We start from the raw sequence: 20,542 nt of genomic DNA, 5'->3' as shown, positions 1-20,542 counted from the left end.
TCTGAGCCTGCAGTGTAACTGAAGGCTGGGTCTTTCTGCCCTGCTAGACTACTGAAACTGACGCAATCCCCATGCTTCCCCATTTTCCCAATCCCGCTGTGCTAGCCACGTTTTGCCTGCCAGCTACAGTATGCCTGTTTTATAGCCCTGCATTTCTCAAATCTGCTGCACGGTTCAAGCCTAAAGGCATGCACAGAAATAGGTGACAGCAGCCGACATGCATCAGCTGACCAGCCACTGATCTCTCTCAAACACACACACACACCTACAGCTGCGTCCACCACAGTTAATGTGTTCATGGTTCAACAAGCAGAAAAAGTGTTAAGAGAGGAAAAAAAAAACATGACTTGCTTCTAGACATCATCTACCGCATCTATGTCACAGAAGGGACATGCAACAGAAATGTTATATGTTATATGTTGTTATATGTTCCAGGAGAAAAGTGAAAATTGGAACCCGAAGGCCACGTTTGGACAGCAGTCAGTATTGCTGAATTCTGATTTGGTTCTTGTCTTTGAATTTGTGTTTAGATAAGCTATCAGCATGGAATCACTCAGTGAAATGACTGCATCCATATGACTGTGGCTCTGAGCTCAACTTGATCTTCCATCATGTGTTGTCCTTTTTTTTGTAGATAATGATCATGATGATGATGATGAGACATCAAGGAACAGATCAAGTGTGTAAAAATGACTGCCTGTCTAAACAAAGCCAATGTGTTTCCAGGTATAAGTAAAACCAACAACAAACCCAAGTATTGTAAACAAAACAGAATCCCCCATGAACCTCAGGTGGATCCACTCACACAGTAATATTTGCACTTACAGAAATGAATGACTAATAACACTAATGCTAGGAATTATAACCATCTTATCTTTCAAACAAACATTTTGGGGAAAAAATCTGGATTTAAGCCTGATCCGCAGATGGCGTGGGTGCCCCTTTTTTTTTCTTTTTTGTGTATGTGTATTAAAGCAAACACAGAAGAAGAGGCTATATAGAAAAGAGGCAAGGCTTTACAGAAAAGAGGTACAGAGTCAACGGGCCGTATTCAGGAAGGTTTTTTTAGAGAAGTAGTGCTGATTTAGGATCTGGGATGTGTCAGAAAAATCACTGTACATAAGAGAGAAATCTAGTCCTAGATCAGCACTGTTACTCTGAGAAGCTTTGTGAATATCAGCAAGTGTGACTGAGTGGAGGAACATGAGAGTAGAGAGAAGGAGGATGAGAAGAAGATTTTCTTAGCTGCTCTTTGGACTAAGGGGAAGAGGTGTGGGTGTCCTGACCCAACTGTGTGTGATGGTAAATATTGAGGGTTAGGAAAGACGGGCTTCACAGTGGTGCAACAGACAAGCAGAGGGCTCCATACATGTTCTAACAGTCCTACGCACATCCCATTAATTAAGTTGAACTACAAAAGCAGAAGGTAGACATTAGCGCAGTCCCCTAAGTCCCAGCCTAGCATCCACCCCATTCTGCGAGGAGCCCACCATCACTGGCCATTTCTGCACTCCTTTTCTGTTTTCCCCCCGCTATATCCAAAGTTTTGTACAAAAAGTTTTAAAGTTAATAATTCCCTTTTTATTTTATCATCTGAAAATGTTATGTTTTTATAAATATTATTTATTATACAATGTATATATCTGTATGACTGAACTAAGATTATATATTTGAAGAACAATTTACTGTCTCATGCTTTTGCTTCTAAGAGTTCTCATTAACTTTTCTTTTTAATAGTTTATGGATGCGTTTACTATAAACTATGCTGAGTGTAAGGTGAAATACTATTCTTGCCTCCTAACCAAACCTTCAAATACGCTGCACATAGTAACACCGTTTAACTTATTTCTCCTTACTAGTTAAAAGAATGGTGGTCCCAATCTGTGTGAGTTTCCCACGCAATTCTAATAAAGGGTAATGATCCTCCTCTTTGCTACCATCTCATCCCCATGTCTGCATCTAAACTGTCATTTCAGCACTTACGTCAGTCTGTGGCCCAGGAGGCTGCGGCATCTATAACACCTAGGGCAAATGACAGAGAGAGGGGTGAGCGAAAACACAGACTTTAAACAAGCTGGGAATTCCTGAACAGGACTCAATGACACTTTATGTTCAACGCTGATGGCACGTCAGAGAGTTCAATATGCACACTTCAAACAGACAACAAACAGAGTATTTTTGGGATTGACTTCACTCAACCAAATGGTAAGATAGGCCTATTCAAAACAGTAAGCACTAGATAAGAGACCTATTGAGAAGTCTGACCCCCACCTACAGTACACTCTTTAAATAAAGATACTCTCCAAATAGGCTGTTGCAAGAAACTACACAAGTTACCAGATTTAAAACTGACCAAACAAATTTTTGTCTTTACAAAACAACACCTTCTGGTACATAAAGCCTTTCAGACTTTTTGCTTTATGATTAAGGAAGATTCACTACTGATGGTGCTCATTGGGTATGGCTATAATGATGGACTGATAAATTAAAAGGCAGATTCCAGTATGTGTTTTACACTCACGATGAGAAGAGGAGCAGCTGGCAATGAAATTGCTGAAATTGTATTTTCATTTACTTCAAGATTAAGATTTGTGTTATAGATTTAATTGTTTTATGTGAGCCTGAATGTGTCTCAGCCCAAATGGTTCCCTTGCCAAAATCATATTCACGAACAAAAAAAAATGTTCTGAACTCTGCTAATATGGTCCCAGATTAATCCACTCTCACATTTTGGTGAAATATTTTATGTCATGTGCAGCTTTTGTTTGTCATAAAACTACTTCACTTGATGTGGTCTGGTAACATTACACAGATGGCGCATCGATTCATAATCTGCAACAACAATGATTACACAGTAAAACATTTAAAAATAGACAGGTGTGTTGCTGGAAACAGGATCAGCATCTGATCCTAGAACTCGCCCCAATACGCAACATCTTGGTGAACTTACCCTTCAGCAACCGACAGAAGCGTTAGCTAAATTAGCGTTTAGCAAGTGAAGATAGATTATCTGTCAATTTACCACTGGTTTCCTGAGATTAGTTCGGTATCACACAATTGTTTGAAACACTTGAAGGAAAATAGCACATATACATCCGCGTTAACATGTTACTTTATGGAACAACGATACACGCTTAAAAAGATGGCTGCTAATGAGTTCTTCAAGTAAAGGCAATGGCTCCATTTAGAACCATGGGTTGTATAGAACCATTTCATGCTGATTATGGCTCGTCAAAGTGATGGAGAATGTGTTGTATGTGTTTTATTTTTTGAAAATGGTTTTAAGTGACACCAAAAAGGGTTCTGCTCTTGTTACGATGTCAAACTTGTAACAAAGAAGAGCCCTTTTAAACTGAATTAACAAAAGCAACAACAACAACAACAACAACAACAACAATAATAATAATAATAATAATGTCTGATGATATTTATTTTGAGAACAAAAACTGAATAATTTTCTTTACCTGTATCGATCTAAATGCCCACTGGACTGGGAAAAAGCTGATCCGCTGATTTTCCGTTAAAATTTGAATTTGAAGTGAGCGTGATGCTGCACGCGCCGGACTACATTTGCTACTGCTGCGCTGGATAAACGCTATTTCAACCACATAAACTCAAGAAATAAGAAATACTTTAAGCAGCATCTTAGCATTAAGGGTACCTATCTGGCCATCATCAAGTCATAATTTTAATGTACTGGAAAACGCTTTCTCTCTGTATGGGTTTTCTGACATTTCTCAAAACAAAAAATAGATTTTCTGAAATGTCCTATTTTACTCCCACCACTTGTTGAAGTAGGGACAAAACGGGGCACTTTCAGAAGGTGATAAGGATGTCTCAAGCGACAGCCCCACCGTAAAAGATATGCATTCAAGTGCAAGTCTCTCCGCGGAGAAAACTCGGTCACCCGTTAATGTGTATGGAAGTGTTTCCGCCACTGGCAAAAAAACATATAGAACATTTTCCACAATTCTGACTATCTCATAATTTTGACTTAGTATCTCATAACTACGAGAAAATTTTCTCATTATTACACAAATTCATTATTATGAGATGCTATGTCATTACTATGGAGAACTTTCTCATTATTATCATAACTAACAGCTTTCCAGTGGCGGAAATGGGCTTCCGCACATGATGTTGACGTCAGAACTAAACAAAAAAGATGGCGGTTGTGGGACGGTTGTTGTAGTTTATTAGCTAGCAAACAGCCGTCATGCATCAATTTGAGCAAAGACATTATAAAGGAGGACTTTAAGGACAAATGGTTTTAATTCTCCAATATAGCAATGTGGGTTAATTGTTGTCAATTTGCTTGATTACTTATATTAGCATTTACTATTTGTATTTAATTGCTTTTCTTTTGATTGACTGTTCAGTACTGTTATTTTTTACTCTCATGCTTCTGCACAGAGATATCTTGATGATTTACAGTGTAACTCCACTAACCAAGTTTTTTTTTTTCCACCCAAGAGTCTCTCACAGTCTGTGGAAGCAGAAATTTCACAGAAGCTAACACACACCAAGTGAGTGAAGAGAAAGATAACTAAAGCAGGGTGGGCATGAAACTACAGTGGGCTAAAACATGTCTGCTGTATTTCCCTCCTCAATATTCCAGCTAAGTTCTGAATTCTGAGGCCTAATATTTAAAGTTAAAATGAAGAACTAACAGATGCACATCAGTCAAGATAAATTAGAGAAAGAAATCTTTGTTTTGAATTTTTGGCTGCATTAGGATCATTCAAAAATAAACGAAGGGTGACTGGAATAGTTTAGAGATCAGTTATTATTTGATATTACTACACTTCTTTTGAATGACTGCATTGAAACATGATACAGTTTAAAGAAACTTTTTTTCACCACAAAAGAACCTCCAGCATAACGTAGCCTAAATATTCTATAGAACCATACATCAAAGCCAAGAACTATTTAGGAACCTTTATTTTTTATGAGCATATGTATCTGTTGGATTCAAATCATTTATTTAATGCATTTATCAGTGCATTTACCTGAAGTTCTAACAAAGTTCAATAAAACTTTCACATACACTTAAGATGATACAAGACTCAATCTGCAACACATAATTTAGATCAGAATCACACAACTCCAATGAGAACATTAAATACTTCAAACATCACACATGTGCTTTCAAACTAACTGCACAGTTCTTACTTTGTAAATGTACATATATGGAGCATATATATATATATATAGAGAGAGAGAGAGAGAGAGAGAGAGAGAGATCAGAATGTCTTCAAATAAAAAGCAACACATTTTGACTCCATGTGAGAGCTAGTTCACTTAATTCAAGGTGAAGTCACTTGGTACAAAAAAGGAGAGAAAGAAAGAATGACAAAGAAATGGACTAAACTGATAGAAGGGCTGTCAAGGTCAATGTTTTTTCTTGTGTACATAAGGCTTGAACTCCTCCTTGGTAGGCCCTCAGATCTACCTCCAACTTTACCTGCTAACCATGATGAACATTTATATTTTAATAACCTCTAGCGTTGTTGTACCAAACCTCGGTCCGCTAGCTGCTGCAATTCCTGCTAACAGGCATCATTATTGTTTACTGTTATTCACTGCTGATAATGAAGGCCTCTGACATGAGGGAGGGTGCAGGAGTGATCAGCTAAGATCTTTCTACCTCTGCTACATATGGTCTCCACAAGGTCACTATAGGAAGAAAGACATTTCCCTTTAATGAACATGCACAAGTGCTTTACTTTTGTATGAATAAAAAAAAATTATATCAATGTGCAAATTCAGGATACCAAAGAATACAAACTGTAACAATGAGATGGAAGTCTCTGAAATACAGTTTGGTCAGAAAAAATGACAGCATTGAAAGTCAGAATAAAAAAATCCATGATTACAGTCTACAAAAATCATGAAAGTACTCACACATTCAAAGTAAGGACAGAGCAAGAGTCATTAAGATTAAGGCATTATTTTCAGGAATGTTTAATGCAAAAGCATATACACAACAGGCCTTCATATACATGCATGTAATGTACATCAGCATACCTTTATGCACACACACATCCAGTTTCCATGGAGGGCTGGCAGCCTTTAACACCAAAACAATATATACTGTGTATATACAAAGCCATCCCCCTTGTGCAGTGTTCAATTGAGTTGTTAACCAGTACAGCTAGTGTTGAATGGGACGGAAAGGTAGGGTCGTCACCACGGCAGCAGGCAGCGTACAACACGGCTGAAAAGAATGAGGGATGGGGGAGCAAGGTTGAGGAAGAGTGGATCAGTCTCATCTGTGCCAAGAAAATGCATGCACTTGGACTCTGTTAAAGCTGAATTCCACCATTTTTTCAAATTGTCAGCGTTATTTAAACAAGAAATAAACAAAGAAACAAAGAAGTTTACTTAGTCAAGCAATCAAAACCTCACCTATCCTAGCTAGGAGAAAAATAGTCTTAGGCAAATGTTTGGAGACACCTGGTTAAACGTTTTGTTGATTTTTTTTAAGTGTAAAGTTAATACACTCTCTACAGGGAGCAAATTGAATTTTCCTGTAAATTTTAGTGCATAATTTCTATTTATTTTCAGAATTTAACATATTGGAAAAAATGTTCTCCCCAATACGTTAAATTCAGCAAATATATAGAGACTGTGCACGAAAACGTTCAGAAGTCTGTTCCCTGTATTTGATGCATTAACTTACTTTCACTTAGGAAATCAACAAAACATGTAATCTGACCAGGGGTCTTTTGCATATGACTGTACATACAGGGTACAGAGTTACATGCAGAGTGTAAAGATACAGTCCTTAAAGAAGACCGTTTTTTATGAATTTACCACTATTTGTGTTTTGTGTATCATGTATAAAAACACAGAAGACAAATGTGGCTTTACTTTGTTTAACAAACAAAAAGAATATCTTTGCACTGCAGATATAATTTTTCTTCAAAAAAATCTTTTTTTTCCAAGGACTGATTTATGCTTTTGAAAAATCTGTGGAATTCCCTTTTAATTGTTTCATAAAGGCTCAATATAGCCAAAAACAAAGGTTGAGTTTTTTTAAAAAGGGGTGCAGCACTAAATTAATATTTGTATTATTAGAGCCTGTATGTAATGTATTAGAGACAGTACTAAGCTTTGAGAAAAGCATTTTCATCAGACATTAGGATGACATACTGTAATGTTGACCATTTTTGGTTCTTGGACAAAGAAAGAGGTAAAACTAAAAAATATTCTTACCATAAAAGCCAATGAGTGTGGTCACACTCCAGTGATATGGGCCTATATAGCCACATGCTTATCAGAACCCAACCTGGAGATGAACATGGGCAACAGGTAAACTAAAGCACACCATAACAGAGGTCAAATGGAGGACAGAAAAGACATAGCTGTGTTTTAGGCCAGCGGAAAAGTGATCAACTGCAGCAGGACTTACGCGCCCTCTTCTGTCAGCAGTGCCAAAAACTTCCCAACTCTGTATTCAGGGGGCATCTAAAACACACACATACACACACCACAAAGAGACAGGAACCACATGTGAGTGAATGCTACAGAAAAGAAACAGGGTAACAAAGAAAGAATAAAAGTTTGGCAACATCAGCCTACATTCTTTGAATGACCCTTTTCTGGAAAGTTCTAAAGAGTGTAAAAAAAGTAAAACAATCAAGTTCACTTGGTAAAAGCCTAGAGGGTCTAGAGGAGTGTGTGTGAGTGTGAGAGACAGAGTAACTAAATGGCTGGGGAGTGCTGAGAACGGGAAGTGTCAGGACGGGTGATAAATCTAGGCTGAAGCTGCTGCTTACCTAAGGAGTGCCAAAAGAGGGAGCAGCCTTCACTCACAGCCTGCAGAAAGGTGCTGCAGGGTGGGCAGGCTGACAGACACAACTGCCCCCTAACTCAAGTACCCCAATTGTCGAGAGACAGTGGTCGGATATTATCATTCAGATTCATATTCAGATTCAGGCAGTGTTATTGATCCCAAAAGGGCAATTTGCAGCTTACCTAGTCCACACACACAACTTCTAAACTTACAGACAACGTTGTTATATGTTAGAGATCATGGTTTTAAAACCGCTCCAAAGTGCTCAGAGGCGTTGCAATGTATGACAAACATATAAGCTCAGTGCTTAAAGAGAGCTCAGCTAAAAATCAAATTTATGCAATTTACTCCACACCCCAAAATTAGTTGATCAGCAAAGACATACTCGATGTCTGAAATGAGTTTTTTCAGTAATGGAGCACTGCAGCTACCAAGTCATAGACAAAGGTATAGACACAGTTTAGGCTTCAAGATGGCTGCTATTACAGGTTTTTAACTATGCAAGTAACCTTTAACAAATTTTAATGGATAACAGCATGTCACACAGTCTCAGAGAGCACATGAGCAAGTCTATTTGTGATTACTGAAACTCAGCACAATTCGATGCAAGTATGTGATCATTTAAGCTTGCTGTTTTCAGAAATGCTAACTGGTGAGGAATAAGCTCCCACTGCTTGTTAGCTAGATTAGCGTTGTTGCTCCAGTGCAAAACTAAAGAAGCAAATTCTGGACACCAGACATGATACTGCAGATCAACAAAATTTTGGGTTAAGGGAAAAACATGTAAATCACTTTTCACCAAGCTATCACCCAAACTATTGCTTTAAAATACATCTGGATTCACACTTTGGGACTAAGTATCACCATACAGATTGCCTACAGACTCATGAATGTCATGAGCAGGTGATTGAGGAGCATTAAGAGCTCATGTGATCATGGCAGGAGAGGTGAATTCTGCACAGGGAGGAATTAGCTAGGAAAATTATTGCCTGTGTACGCCATAACTTATCTTTCACATTGCCTGTGGCTGTTAGAGTTAGAATTCAGGAGAAGCAAAAACTGTTGAAGAAAAAAAGAGGGAATGGGAGGAAAAGAGGTGAAAAGAGACAAAATCTAGGAGGGCTGTCACGTTGAAGCAACGTGGCTACGTGCAGCATGTCCTGGCAGACTTAGCCTCATACCTCTCTGGGAGGGTAAGGGGAGGGGACATACCACAGCAATTACCACTGAGCATCCAGCACAAACAGGACTACAACTCATAAACAACACTACAACTGCCACTCATCTGCACCACAAACAAGACTACAATTCCCACTACAGCATTCAGACAGGACTCCAACCACAGGACTAAACCATAAAGTTACTATAACTGCGATAAGATGGAACACTAACCAAAGTTTACTTAAATTGTTAAATTTAATGGTTCTTTAAAAGTTCATCAAATCCCAGAAGAGCCGATTCAGCCGGATGAGGCTTCATGAGTGAGTTGGGTTGGGTTAGAAGGACTGAAATGCCTCTATCCTGACATGTAATAAAAAAGAAGACTACAATGCAACTAGATTTGCACAGGTTTAACGTTATGTAAAAAAGGCATTGTAACACTGTTGTACACCGAAATGAAATACCCTAATCAGTGCTAATCATCACAACCTGTTGTTGCTAAAAAGAGTTTTTCAAAAGACCAAAAATTGTCTACTCTGTAAATATAGACGGTATAGTGACAACTTGTCATATAGAATGCAAAAAAGAATGACCAGCTATCTGCCATAAACACCAGCAGTCAAATGTGCGAGCTGCACATTGTTTTAGGAATGGAAGACCTTGTTTACGTGAATGTGTTGAAAGCTTTACTCCACAGAGAGCACATCTGGACTGCCTTGTTTTCATTATCACTTGGCACATGGCGCGAAATAATTAAAACTGATAAGTGACTCAAACCACACATGATTAACGGCGAGAGCTGTGACTCAGGGACTCGTCTAGACACAGAAGGAATAAGTCTCTCCCTCTCTCTCACCTGCAGGGACATTTCGATGAGCATCTGAAGCTTCTTGATGCCGAGCCACACTCCTTTGCCTTTGACCTCCTTTGCAATTTTTGTGCGTTCATCTTCCTGGAAACCTCCCAGCAGCTTTCATGCAAAAACAGACACATATGAAAACGCACATACACACAGTTCAATAAAATTCATGCACAGACTGTCTGGGCTGTTTTAACACTTAACTTGAGTTTACATGCCTTATTTTTGGGCCATAGACATTATACAAAAGTGATTTTTTTTTTTTATTTTCCCAGCTGATAAACTCATGGTTTATTTTCTCATGAGACATACAACTTACTAAACCTTTACTTCACCAGAGAGAGCACTAAAAACATATTCCCATTAATATGCATACAGTGGAAAAGGGGAATGGGACGACAGAGTAAGCATCATGGCAATAGTTGCCAACTGCAGGGCTGCTACACAATTTGAAATCAAATGTAACGCTTTTTAATATCTTTTTAAGACCTCAACAAAGCAATGATATTAATAATACCATTTGAATCACACAACAGTGCACACAAACTTAAATATGGCATGTATTCATGTCTATTTTATATAAACAGATTAGCTGAAAAAGCATGGATATATCCTTTGAGACTGCATGATTCTTGTCTCCTCAGTATGTTTGACTTACCAGGCTTATCCTTTAGTCCTTCATCAGTGGTCAATTTTTGATCATAACGCCGCTACTGGGTAATTCTGGTTGGTGGACTGTTCTGAATTAAATGAAAGCTACACTATGTAAAATGTGGGGATTTGGAGACACCTCTGGTGGAAATGTGTAATTGTGCACAATGTGTGGAAGATCATTTTGTAATGTTGGTTGTGCTTCGAGCCCCAACAAGCGGATGAATCTGATGATTGTGAGCATGCTGAAAGTGTACTAGAAGAGAACTCAGTCACAACTTGGTAAAGGATGTGCCTTTTGAGGAAGTGAATTATCTACTATAATCTCAGTGTGGTAAGACCGTTAGAGCTGAATGTTTCTGCGATAGTTTCATTTTCAACCGGTCACAACTCACAAGAGAAAAACATGGCAGGAGTGAATTTTTAATGCCTTAAAAATAAGACATTTTCAGACATTTTATAATTTTCATAAATTTTCAAACATATTTTAAGCCTTTTTCTATTCTAAGACGTTTTAAGGATTTGCGGGACCCTTGACCTGGAAAAGATGCAAGTCCACTTAGAATACTACCATTATATAAACATCTCAGAACATACTATGTTCTTAATCCTCACACGGAGGTATGTCAGGACAAGTACACATATGTGAAATTCTGAAAAACTGGTGAACCTTAAGGTCTAATTGACCTCTGTCCTTTTAACCAAATTCTCTCTCACTAGTCTCACTGACCTCCAGGGCCTCCATCAGATGCTCTCCTCTGGCGATGTTAGGGATGTGAATGGTTGTGCTAAAGGAGTCCAACATGCCCATCTCCTGCAGCACGTCCTTACGGCTGGTGGTGCCTAAAATCAGCAGCTTACGACCCTGCAGAGAAAATGAGCAGAAAGTGTCCAGACAAAACCTAAATGTTTGACATAGATGCTATGCCAACTTAACATCAAAGTTGGCAAATGCAACTTTTATGACAGACCACGCCTATTTGAATATGTGTTTATACATGTTTATTTAAGCCTATGTCTTAGGTGTCATGTAGCCTTATTAACACTACAGTTTTAAAAAAGATAGATCTTCGTGGGTTCTTTAGTGACGAAAATGGTTCTATATAGAACCGTGAATACTCAAAGAACTTGAATGATCTAAAGAACCCTTTCATGATGCCAAGAACACTTTCATCATGCAAAAGGTTCTTTGAGTATCAATGGTTCTATATAGAATCATTTTCTTTACTAAAGAACCAATAAAGAACCATCTTTTTTAACAGTGTACCCTTGAGTGATTTAGGCTTACATTAGAGCCTGGATCACTCTCTGCGCTGTAAAAATAAAGGTGGCGATCTGACTGCATTTATGTAATGTTACACAAACACACACACATCACCTACGCCACTTATCCTCCTGGGCCACAGTGGGTGCTGGAGCCTATGCACCGGAGCACGCAGAGGAAACCCATACAGACACGAGGAGAACATGCAAACTACACACAGAAAAGACCCTGGTCGCCCGGCTGGGGAATCGAACCCAGGCCCTTCTTGCTGTGAGGTGACAGCGCTACCCACTGCACCACCACTTGGTGCACTGTTTTTACTTTCTGGATTCCACTACTGTGTAAATGGTTCCTCCGATCACACTTCAAGGTATTTTAAAAAATCAGTAAATCTAATCAAACCACAATAATCAAGCCACAGCGAAGTTTCACACTTCATGATTCTGAATAGTTTGCTAAAGAGTTGCTATCAAGTCTCTTAAGATATCAAAGACATACATCCCATATATATATATTTATATATATTTCATAACACATATATAAGAAGACAAAGCACAAGCTTAACCTACACTCTTCAGTTTATTCTGTCATCTGTATTATTCAGGTAAATTCATGAGCCCTCAGGGAGGGCATGAAATGCGACTCTGATACCCTTGTGAACAGTAAGTCATGACACTCATGTTCCAGAACTTTCCAGAACATTCCCATAAGACATGCTCCTGGACAGCTGTAGATGCGGCAAGGGCGAGGAGGTGGGCCATTCCCAGAGGCCCTGGCGAGCAGAGGGGATTATGGGTCGCCCTCCTGTGGCGCAAGGGTTTGTGCCAGTGCATGTAGATGAGGTGCCACACAGGCGGCAGACCTGCCAGGGTCCCCACTCTCTCACAAGGCCTTTCACTCCTGCCTCTCCTGATGGTGGACTCCCCGCTGAGCTCACACACAGGCCCGGTCCAGAGGAACAGACCCGCTGCCATTCAGCCCCGCAGCACAAAAACACCACACCACAAACAAAATACCAACAACACACATCACTGCCTGTGTGGAGGAAACTACAACACTAACGGCTCTACCACAACAGAACAACACAACCTCCTGAGCCGCTCCGAAATTGCTCCACTAAGAATCACAGGAACATTGCTTATGCTAATAATGTGTTGAGAAATATACAACTGTAACTGGGATGTCGCTCAACACATTCAGAAACCATTTCAAACCACTTGAAGCTATGAATGCTACTCCTGTTACTAAGACATCAGTATTGAGACCTAATATTCAATAACTGCTATTAAGCTAATATGTAATTTATGTAGAAACTGAAATGTGGTCTAACACACAGGCCCTTAGGGTTTGAGAAGTTAACAAAACAAGATTTTGACACAAAGCCCAACCACCATCAGTGACCAACATGCCACGAAACCTCAAATCGCCACCCCAGCCAAAAATAAATGTGACCACTCATTCAGAGTGGACTGGACTCAACATTGACCCTTCAGACTCTGACTTTTTCTCATGAAGTGAAGCACAACAGCACAAAACACAAATACATATTTCTGTGCTGCCATGCTCAAGGCCGCACCACAAAAGCAAAGAACAGAATGGTCCTGAGGAGAGGGTTTGCTGCCCCCTATCTGTTAGGGCCAGCCCTGCAGCAGTAGTTGTGTATGGACTCACGCGAGGAGGTGTCTTCTTCAGCAGAACCAACAAGGATTGCAAAACGGAGTTAGAGAAGCGGGGTCCGATGGGCACAAAGTCTAAGGAGTGGAGAGACAAAGAATGAGATTACACGCACACAGTAGAGGATACAAGATAAACACCTAACTTTATATTGTGTGCACATTCAAAGGATCAGGATGGTCCTGGAATAAAATCTTAATACATTAACAGATATTAACGTTTTTTCCTTTTCCTGTGAAGTTACTGTTTTGGAGATACAAGATTTTTTCTATGACAGGGACAATAAGCAGATGTCTGTGGCGAGATATATTCACGTGGGCACTTCTGATCCAGGAACTACTACAACATTTCTAGCAGCCCATGTAGTGCACCAGAACATGTATGATAATGCCAAAAATAAATCAGATTTAATGTACTGAACACAATGAAAGCAATGCTCTTGCATGAAATATGTTCAATCTGACTGAATTTATGGTTCCTGCTGTGTGCAGAACTCACCCAGAAGCCGCTCAATATCATCCACCACCACACAGCTCAGCTGGGACTTGTAGGCATCATCGAATATCTACAGAAAAAATAGCATAGCTGTGAGGCACTCTGATGGACCAGAAATCAGTCACTATATCCTGATAACCTGAATCTGTTAAAGGAGTTTTGTCACCTTCTTGATGGCTTGGCACTTGGCGATCTCGGAGAAGCCGATCATCTTGTCTGGAGAGCAGATTTTGATGAAGGGGAACTGTGAGTCCTCTGCGATTTTCGCTGCCAATGCTGTTTTACCACTGTGAGGTGGACCTGCAGGAGCAGCAATTTTGTTGCATTCATGCATTTATACAGTACTGTGCTATCACTGTTAGACAGTACTGTTATTCAATTTCCAGTCAAAAAATACAAGGTATTAATTTTTCAGCATAAGGGAAAAAATGGATAACATATTTTTCACAGAAAATCACACAGGACAAATAAATATATTACAAATAAATATAACAATTTTTTCAGTAGTTAGTGTGTCCACTCTTTGCCTTTGTAACAGCTTTCATTCTTTTCCAGGAGACTTGCTTTCAGTTTTTTGAAGAAATCTGCAGGGATAAACTTCCACACCTCCAAAGTTCAGCCTTAGAAGTTGGTTGCATTTCCTCCTTCTTACAACCCGTGTTATCTCAAACACATTCAATGATGCTAAGGCCTGTAATTTGTCTTCTTTTTGACTATTTTCTTTTCTCAGCAAGGGCTTCTTGACAGCTACACATCCTCTCAGACTCATAGCATTGAGTTGTCTTCTCACAGTGAAAGGATGGACAGAAACACATGGATTTTCAGATCTGAAGCAAGAGTGGAGCTTGATTTTCTCCGCTCTCTCAAAGATGAAAGCTTTCAGTGCTGTTTATCTGCTGCTGACAGTTTTGGTGGTCTACCAGGTCTCACACAGTTTTTAGGAGTCCATAATTTTAATTAATTACTTTTAATGACTAGTTTTTGGAAACTCCTGTTTTCTCCCCCCACTTATTTTTCTTGCCATTATGCAAGTGGATTAATGTATATCTCCTCAGAAATATCTAATGAAAAATTAATAACTTGTACTTAATGGGAAAAATGAATAACTTGTACTTAATGACCATTTTGACTGGAAATTAAATAAATGAAGGGTTGTCTCTGACTTTTGTACAATACTGTACATATGAGTATGCATGTGTTTGTGTGAGTGTATGACATCCACAACCTAGTAGCACCGTCTACAACCTACTAGTACTGAATGTGGTAATGCAGATTCTGGATGTGGTAATGGAGATTCTGGATGTGGTAATGGAGTGTTTTGTCTGTGAGGGAGACTTACCCTCCAGTAGCACTGTCACTAGCGGTGTGCGTTCACTGTTTTTGGTCTGCTGCACCAGCAATTCTCCATCTCCCAGTATATCTGACACAGCATTACTCCACTTCACTATGCCATTCAGGATGTAACTGGAGTAGTCTTCCTGATTGGTCCCGAAGGCCTGTGCACCGGAAGAGTGACAGTGAGGACTGTCAGTCAAAGACTTTTAGTGTTAAATCGTTAATATAAGAAAAAAAACAATTAAATTAATTACCTATTTTTAAACAATACCAGGTAGTAATGAGATATGACAATGGAAAGAGTTCTCAAGAGAAAACATTTGGATGGGAAATAATGAAGCGAGTGACGGGATGTAGCACTGGAGAGTAAACTCACGGGTTTGATGTCATTATTCAGCGATGCCCAGAAATCACTTCGGGTGACCTGCAGCTTTTGGGCCTCTTCAGTGTCCACCTCCACCTGAGTACTGGCCTGCGCGCGCACGCACACACACACACACACACACACACACACACAGAAACACATTACTCATCCCTAACATGATAAAGAAAGGTCAGTGAGGGAGAGAGTTAGTGCCTCCCCACCTGTATAAGCTCTTGTCAATATGTTTCAACACCATCAAATATCGTACACGAGTGAATGGGCCAAGTCACTTCTATCCCTCCTTTTCTCTCTTTCTCTCTCACTCACTCAAACACACACACACATACACCTTAGCTATAGCTGTGCGTGTGACACACTGTGCCAGAGATATTCATAACACCTGAATAAATGAAAACTAAAGTCCTACTCAATCTCACTAAAGTGGCACAAGGAATTTAATTCAGAGTCTTTAAGGTATAAAGAATTAAACATTCCAACAAGGGAGAAAGAGAAACAGTGGCTAATGAAAGGGGGGACAGAAAACCTGACTAAGATAAAGTGACTGAGCAAGTGAGACTGAAGGTGTACATTTCAGCAGTGGAATGTGTCGCATCCTATAGTTAAAAGGGAGGTAAGAGAATACAGCCTGGAAACATCTGTCTCTTGTCACCTATGAACAGGCATAGGGAACTGCAGGTATAGCATAGGACCCCGCAAGGAAGAAAGTAAGAAGAGCCCCTAATGTCGAAGCTACAATTAGCTGTACTTGTGTTTCTGACAAACAAGACGCTCCCTCCAGCTTTAAACAACCACTGGCGGTATAGCTTGTGCAGCACAGAATTTAACATGATCTGTCTGCGCTCATTTGGATTCAACTGCATCTAGAGATCTTTTTTTAGATATTTACAGTCATATGCAGAAGTTTAAACACCCCATGCCAAATTTGTTTTACTGATTAATCTAAATAAAAATAAGCTAACACATTTTCTACAGGAAAGTAAATTAAATATGGTATTTTTCTGAACATTTTAATTTATTTTCTGGGATTAACATATCAGACAAAAATAAAACATAAAATATAAAATGTGCAATAACTTTTGCACAGGCCACATCTTACATTTTATTTTTTTACCTAGTCTGTTATATTCAGCAAATAAACTGTAATTGTGCAGGAAAATGTGCAGAAGTGGGTTCTCTGTAGAGGATGTATTAACTTATTTTCACTTAGAAAATCAACAAAACGTTTAATTTGACCTGGGCACCCACTTTTGCATACAAATATATAGGGAACGTTGAATGGTATGGTGCAGCAAAAAATGTGTAGCTGGACAAAAAACAGCTGTTAAACAGATTTTGTAAAAAAATACCCACTTGCATGTTAATAAGCTAACTAAAGCATCTATAATAAGAAATATAGGGCAGGGTGCACAATTTGTAACAAATCCAAGGTTGTTACCATTAATTTCAAAACCCATTAAAACAGCACACTGGGTGGCATCTGAAATCATTCCATGTGGTTTCAGATGTGGTCTTCAAATAAGACAAAAAGAATTAATGCAAAGAGACAGAGCCTGTTAATACATGAAAGCTGTGCAATATCAACTCATGGAATGTAGGGAACAAGAGGTGGATTTAGTCTCCTTCACCAACATGTTTGTGTATTTGGTGCTTTTATGAGATCAACAAATATTTTCTGAAAGATTCACTTGTCTCCTCTTCAGGAAAACAATTAAATTGCTTAAGTTTGTCATTTTTTGTCTAAAGCAGGAAAACGGCACACCTTACATAGCTATATTGTTGTGTTGGCCTGCATGATAGATGGTGATAAATACACCACTGCTTTGAAAAGGTGCAATCTTAGCTTCTCTGTATGCAAATATAATACAGCAACCTCTGCCCCAGGCAAAACACATCAAAATCTACTGTTTGGTACATAAGCATGGCTTAAATCCAAATCAAGTAAATTAGACTAATGGCTTGAACAAACTGCACTAAAACGCATTAACTGGTTATTCATATTCAGTATATCACTGCTGTGGGAAGAAAACCTTGTATCTCCATTTTTGTCATTTTTCAGTTTTTGTCATAATTTGAAAATTGTTACCCTTTACATTATGTGTAAATTTCATGAAGAATGGACCAAAGAGATTTGGCCCAAAATGACTCGGAAAAAAGTCTGATTCCATTGATGTACATTAAAAGTAAAGTAGGTTTTTTCCTTCTCCTGTAAGGTTTCCATTTTGGAGTTACAAGGTTTTCTTCTGACAACAGCGATATGTCAACCTTAGACTACAGTACCTCACACGTTGTGTGGATTAATCTACAGCTTGGGGAAACAACACACTTCCTAGAGATCTACCTTTCTGTAGGTTTTACTTCCATCATAAATACAGGAATCAGTCACAATGGTAAGGGTTGGAGCTAAACTTTGCAGGAGAGTAGATTTCCAGGAGCAGGGCTGGTGACAGCTGCTCTACAGACTATGTAAAATGTGGGGGGAAAAAGGCATCCTATAATTGTATTATAAATATATCTGTCCTTAACAGTCCTTCATGGTTATACATGATAGGATATGCCTTTCTTCTGACCATTGCCTAAACCAAAATGAGACTGAAAGAGAAAAGGAGAAGTAATCCAGGCTGAGCAGTAAGTTGAGGAGCAGGCTATGACCTTTATGTGACGGTTCATGGCGGTGGACTGAGCTGCTCGCACTAGCCCCTCTAACTCTGCTCCACTGAAGTTCTTGGTCTCCACAGCCAGTTCCTTAATATCTACATCTGTGGCCAGCATGTTTGACTGCTTCATCCTGGCCGTGTGGATGTTTAGGATCTGAACACGGCCCGACTCGTCCGGTAGACCTGAAGGAGAGACCAAGTATGTGTAATGATGATTTCCTTTCCACCAATGAGATGAAACTTTGTCCACAGTGTGCTGAACAGATGCAGCCACTCTGAAATCAGAGACAAATCCTACCAATCTCCATCTTGACCTCCAGTCTTCCAGGCCTCAAGAGAGCTTCATCTATGAGGTCAGGTCTATTAGTCATACCTGAAAAAGAGATTGATAGGTAAAAATGAAATGAACAATCACCAAAGCATGATTAGAGCTCTATCTAAGTTCTATCTGACACTCTACAAAATGCCAAAATGTAGGCCCTCATCCACATTGTAGTGCTTTTCCTGCCCCCAGCACACTCGGTCCAACTAATCAGTGAATTAACAAGCCCTTCCTGAGTTAGTGTGGGTGTGTTATAGTACAAAAACATACAGCATTGTGCAGAGCAGGGGGTACTCCAGGAGCATGCTTGGGAACCTGTGGTCTAAGCTAAGATGAAGTGCTCACCTATAACCAGGATATTGTTGAGTTGCTCCACACCATCAATCTTGGACAGCAGCTGGTTGACCACTGTGTCATGAACGCCAGTGCTGCCCGCCATGCTCCCTCGCTGCTTACAGATGGCATCAATCTCATCAAAAATGATGATGTGCAGTCCACTATTGACTCCCAACTTCAGAAGAAAAAAAACACAGGCACATTATCAACTAAAACTGACTAAAAACAAGATTGCATTATTCTCCTACTCACTAATACATTTGTACAAATCTGTACTGAGAAATACTGCATATTCACAGCTACTTCTGCAAAAAAACTGACATCAAACCCTCTGTGCCACAGCCCAATGCCAGGTACCACCACTAATCCTATATGGACTGTCCATGGTCATGCCAATGCCAAGTTATCATGGCAACATTAGCCCACAATTAAGCTTTATCTGCTCAATCTGTGACTGTTGCAGAGCTGAGCCTTAACATTTCACACAGATACAGGCTTGTTATGAGTGTGGGGAGGTCAGGGGCTCGGCGTGGCCTCCCGCGACTCAGGGTGAGAGCCCAGTGATAGCACACACTCTCATTAGGAGGTGAGGAGTGAGGCCGTCACTGTCACACACACAGTCTGCACCACTGCCCTTTCTGCTGAGACCCAGCCGGCTATGCTAACTACCCACAGCCACAGCAACACTCAATTGCTTCAAGTCTGTTTTAGAAGAAGGCTTAAAAGCAATGAGAAAAGCTTAAATGGCTCATATTTTACATTTTCCTGTACTTTTCCCCGGTGCACTTTTAACATGTGTGGTTTTATGAACCAAAAACACAGTTAATTTCTACACAACCTCTGTTCCCACCTCTGTTTATATCTTAGAATTGAACAGCCTCTTTCTGTTACTGTGCTATTAAGGTTGATATATGTGACCTATGTTCTGAATGGACGTCCTGTGTTGTGCTTCATTAAAAAAGCAGTCCAGTCTGAAAAACTCCATATAAGTTCATCACGAATGGGTCAAACTAAACTGCTGTAAGCTGAATAGAAGCATATATGAAAATGTGTTGGTTTCTGTAAAATCACAAAAACAATCATTTCAAAAAGGGCTATTTTTGCAACTTCATTTTAATATATGGACTGTATAGACCAAGGAATGAATGCTATGTTTCAAAACTTTAAAATGTTTGCGTACTACATCAAACACTTATTTCAAAATTGTGAGGAAAATGTACTGTGGGACGAAAAACCATATATACACATTTTTTAAAGGTGCCATAGAATTAAACCCTCTATTTACGTTGGCATAGTTGAATAAGAAGAGTTTGGCACATGGAACTAACACAACGTGAACCTCAAACACTGTTGCCTCCTCTGTCAAACGCAAATCCTGTGTTTGCAAAAGAGTGTCAATTCCAAATTCCTAAACTGTTAAACAACAGTCTTGACTTAATATTAACATAATATTTATGCCCCAAAAATTTACATACACCAGCCCACATTGTAACCCATTAAGTATTGTGAAGAACAAAACAACGACACAACGACAACAGAGCAACACAATGAAAATGGTAGACTATGTGCACAAATGTACCATTCGAGGCTGTGAAGGGGATGTTGGTA

General features: G+C 39.4%; 1 protein-coding gene across 1 annotated transcript in view; it reads right to left on the bottom strand.

The window, feature by feature from the left end:
• Positions 1–4,923: 4,923 nt before the first annotated feature.
• The window catches only part of nsfb (N-ethylmaleimide-sensitive factor b), a 31,630-nt gene continuing 16,011 nt past the window's right edge, over positions 4,924–20,542 (bottom strand). The window contains exons 10-22 of the mRNA XM_036572366.1: positions 18,944–19,109; positions 18,575–18,649; positions 18,272–18,459; positions 15,614–15,709; positions 15,242–15,398; positions 14,069–14,202; positions 13,906–13,972; positions 13,405–13,484; positions 11,200–11,334; positions 9,816–9,929; positions 7,415–7,470; positions 7,219–7,291; positions 4,924–6,217 (exon numbers count right to left, since the gene is read on the bottom strand). Of these exons, the coding sequence (XP_036428259.1) occupies positions 7,261–7,291; positions 7,415–7,470; positions 9,816–9,929; positions 11,200–11,334; positions 13,405–13,484; positions 13,906–13,972; positions 14,069–14,202; positions 15,242–15,398; positions 15,614–15,709; positions 18,272–18,459; positions 18,575–18,649; positions 18,944–19,109 (1,299 nt within the window). The 3' untranslated portion in view covers positions 4,924–6,217; positions 7,219–7,260. The remainder of the gene's footprint in view (positions 6,218–7,218; positions 7,292–7,414; positions 7,471–9,815; positions 9,930–11,199; positions 11,335–13,404; positions 13,485–13,905; positions 13,973–14,068; positions 14,203–15,241; positions 15,399–15,613; positions 15,710–18,271; positions 18,460–18,574; positions 18,650–18,943; positions 19,110–20,542) is intronic.

This window comes from Colossoma macropomum, unplaced genomic scaffold, assembly GCF_904425465.1.
Source record: "Colossoma macropomum unplaced genomic scaffold, Colossoma_macropomum, whole genome shotgun sequence".
NCBI lineage: Eukaryota > Metazoa > Chordata > Actinopteri > Characiformes > Serrasalmidae > Colossoma > Colossoma macropomum.
This window is presented reverse-complemented; position numbering and strand designations above follow the sequence as displayed.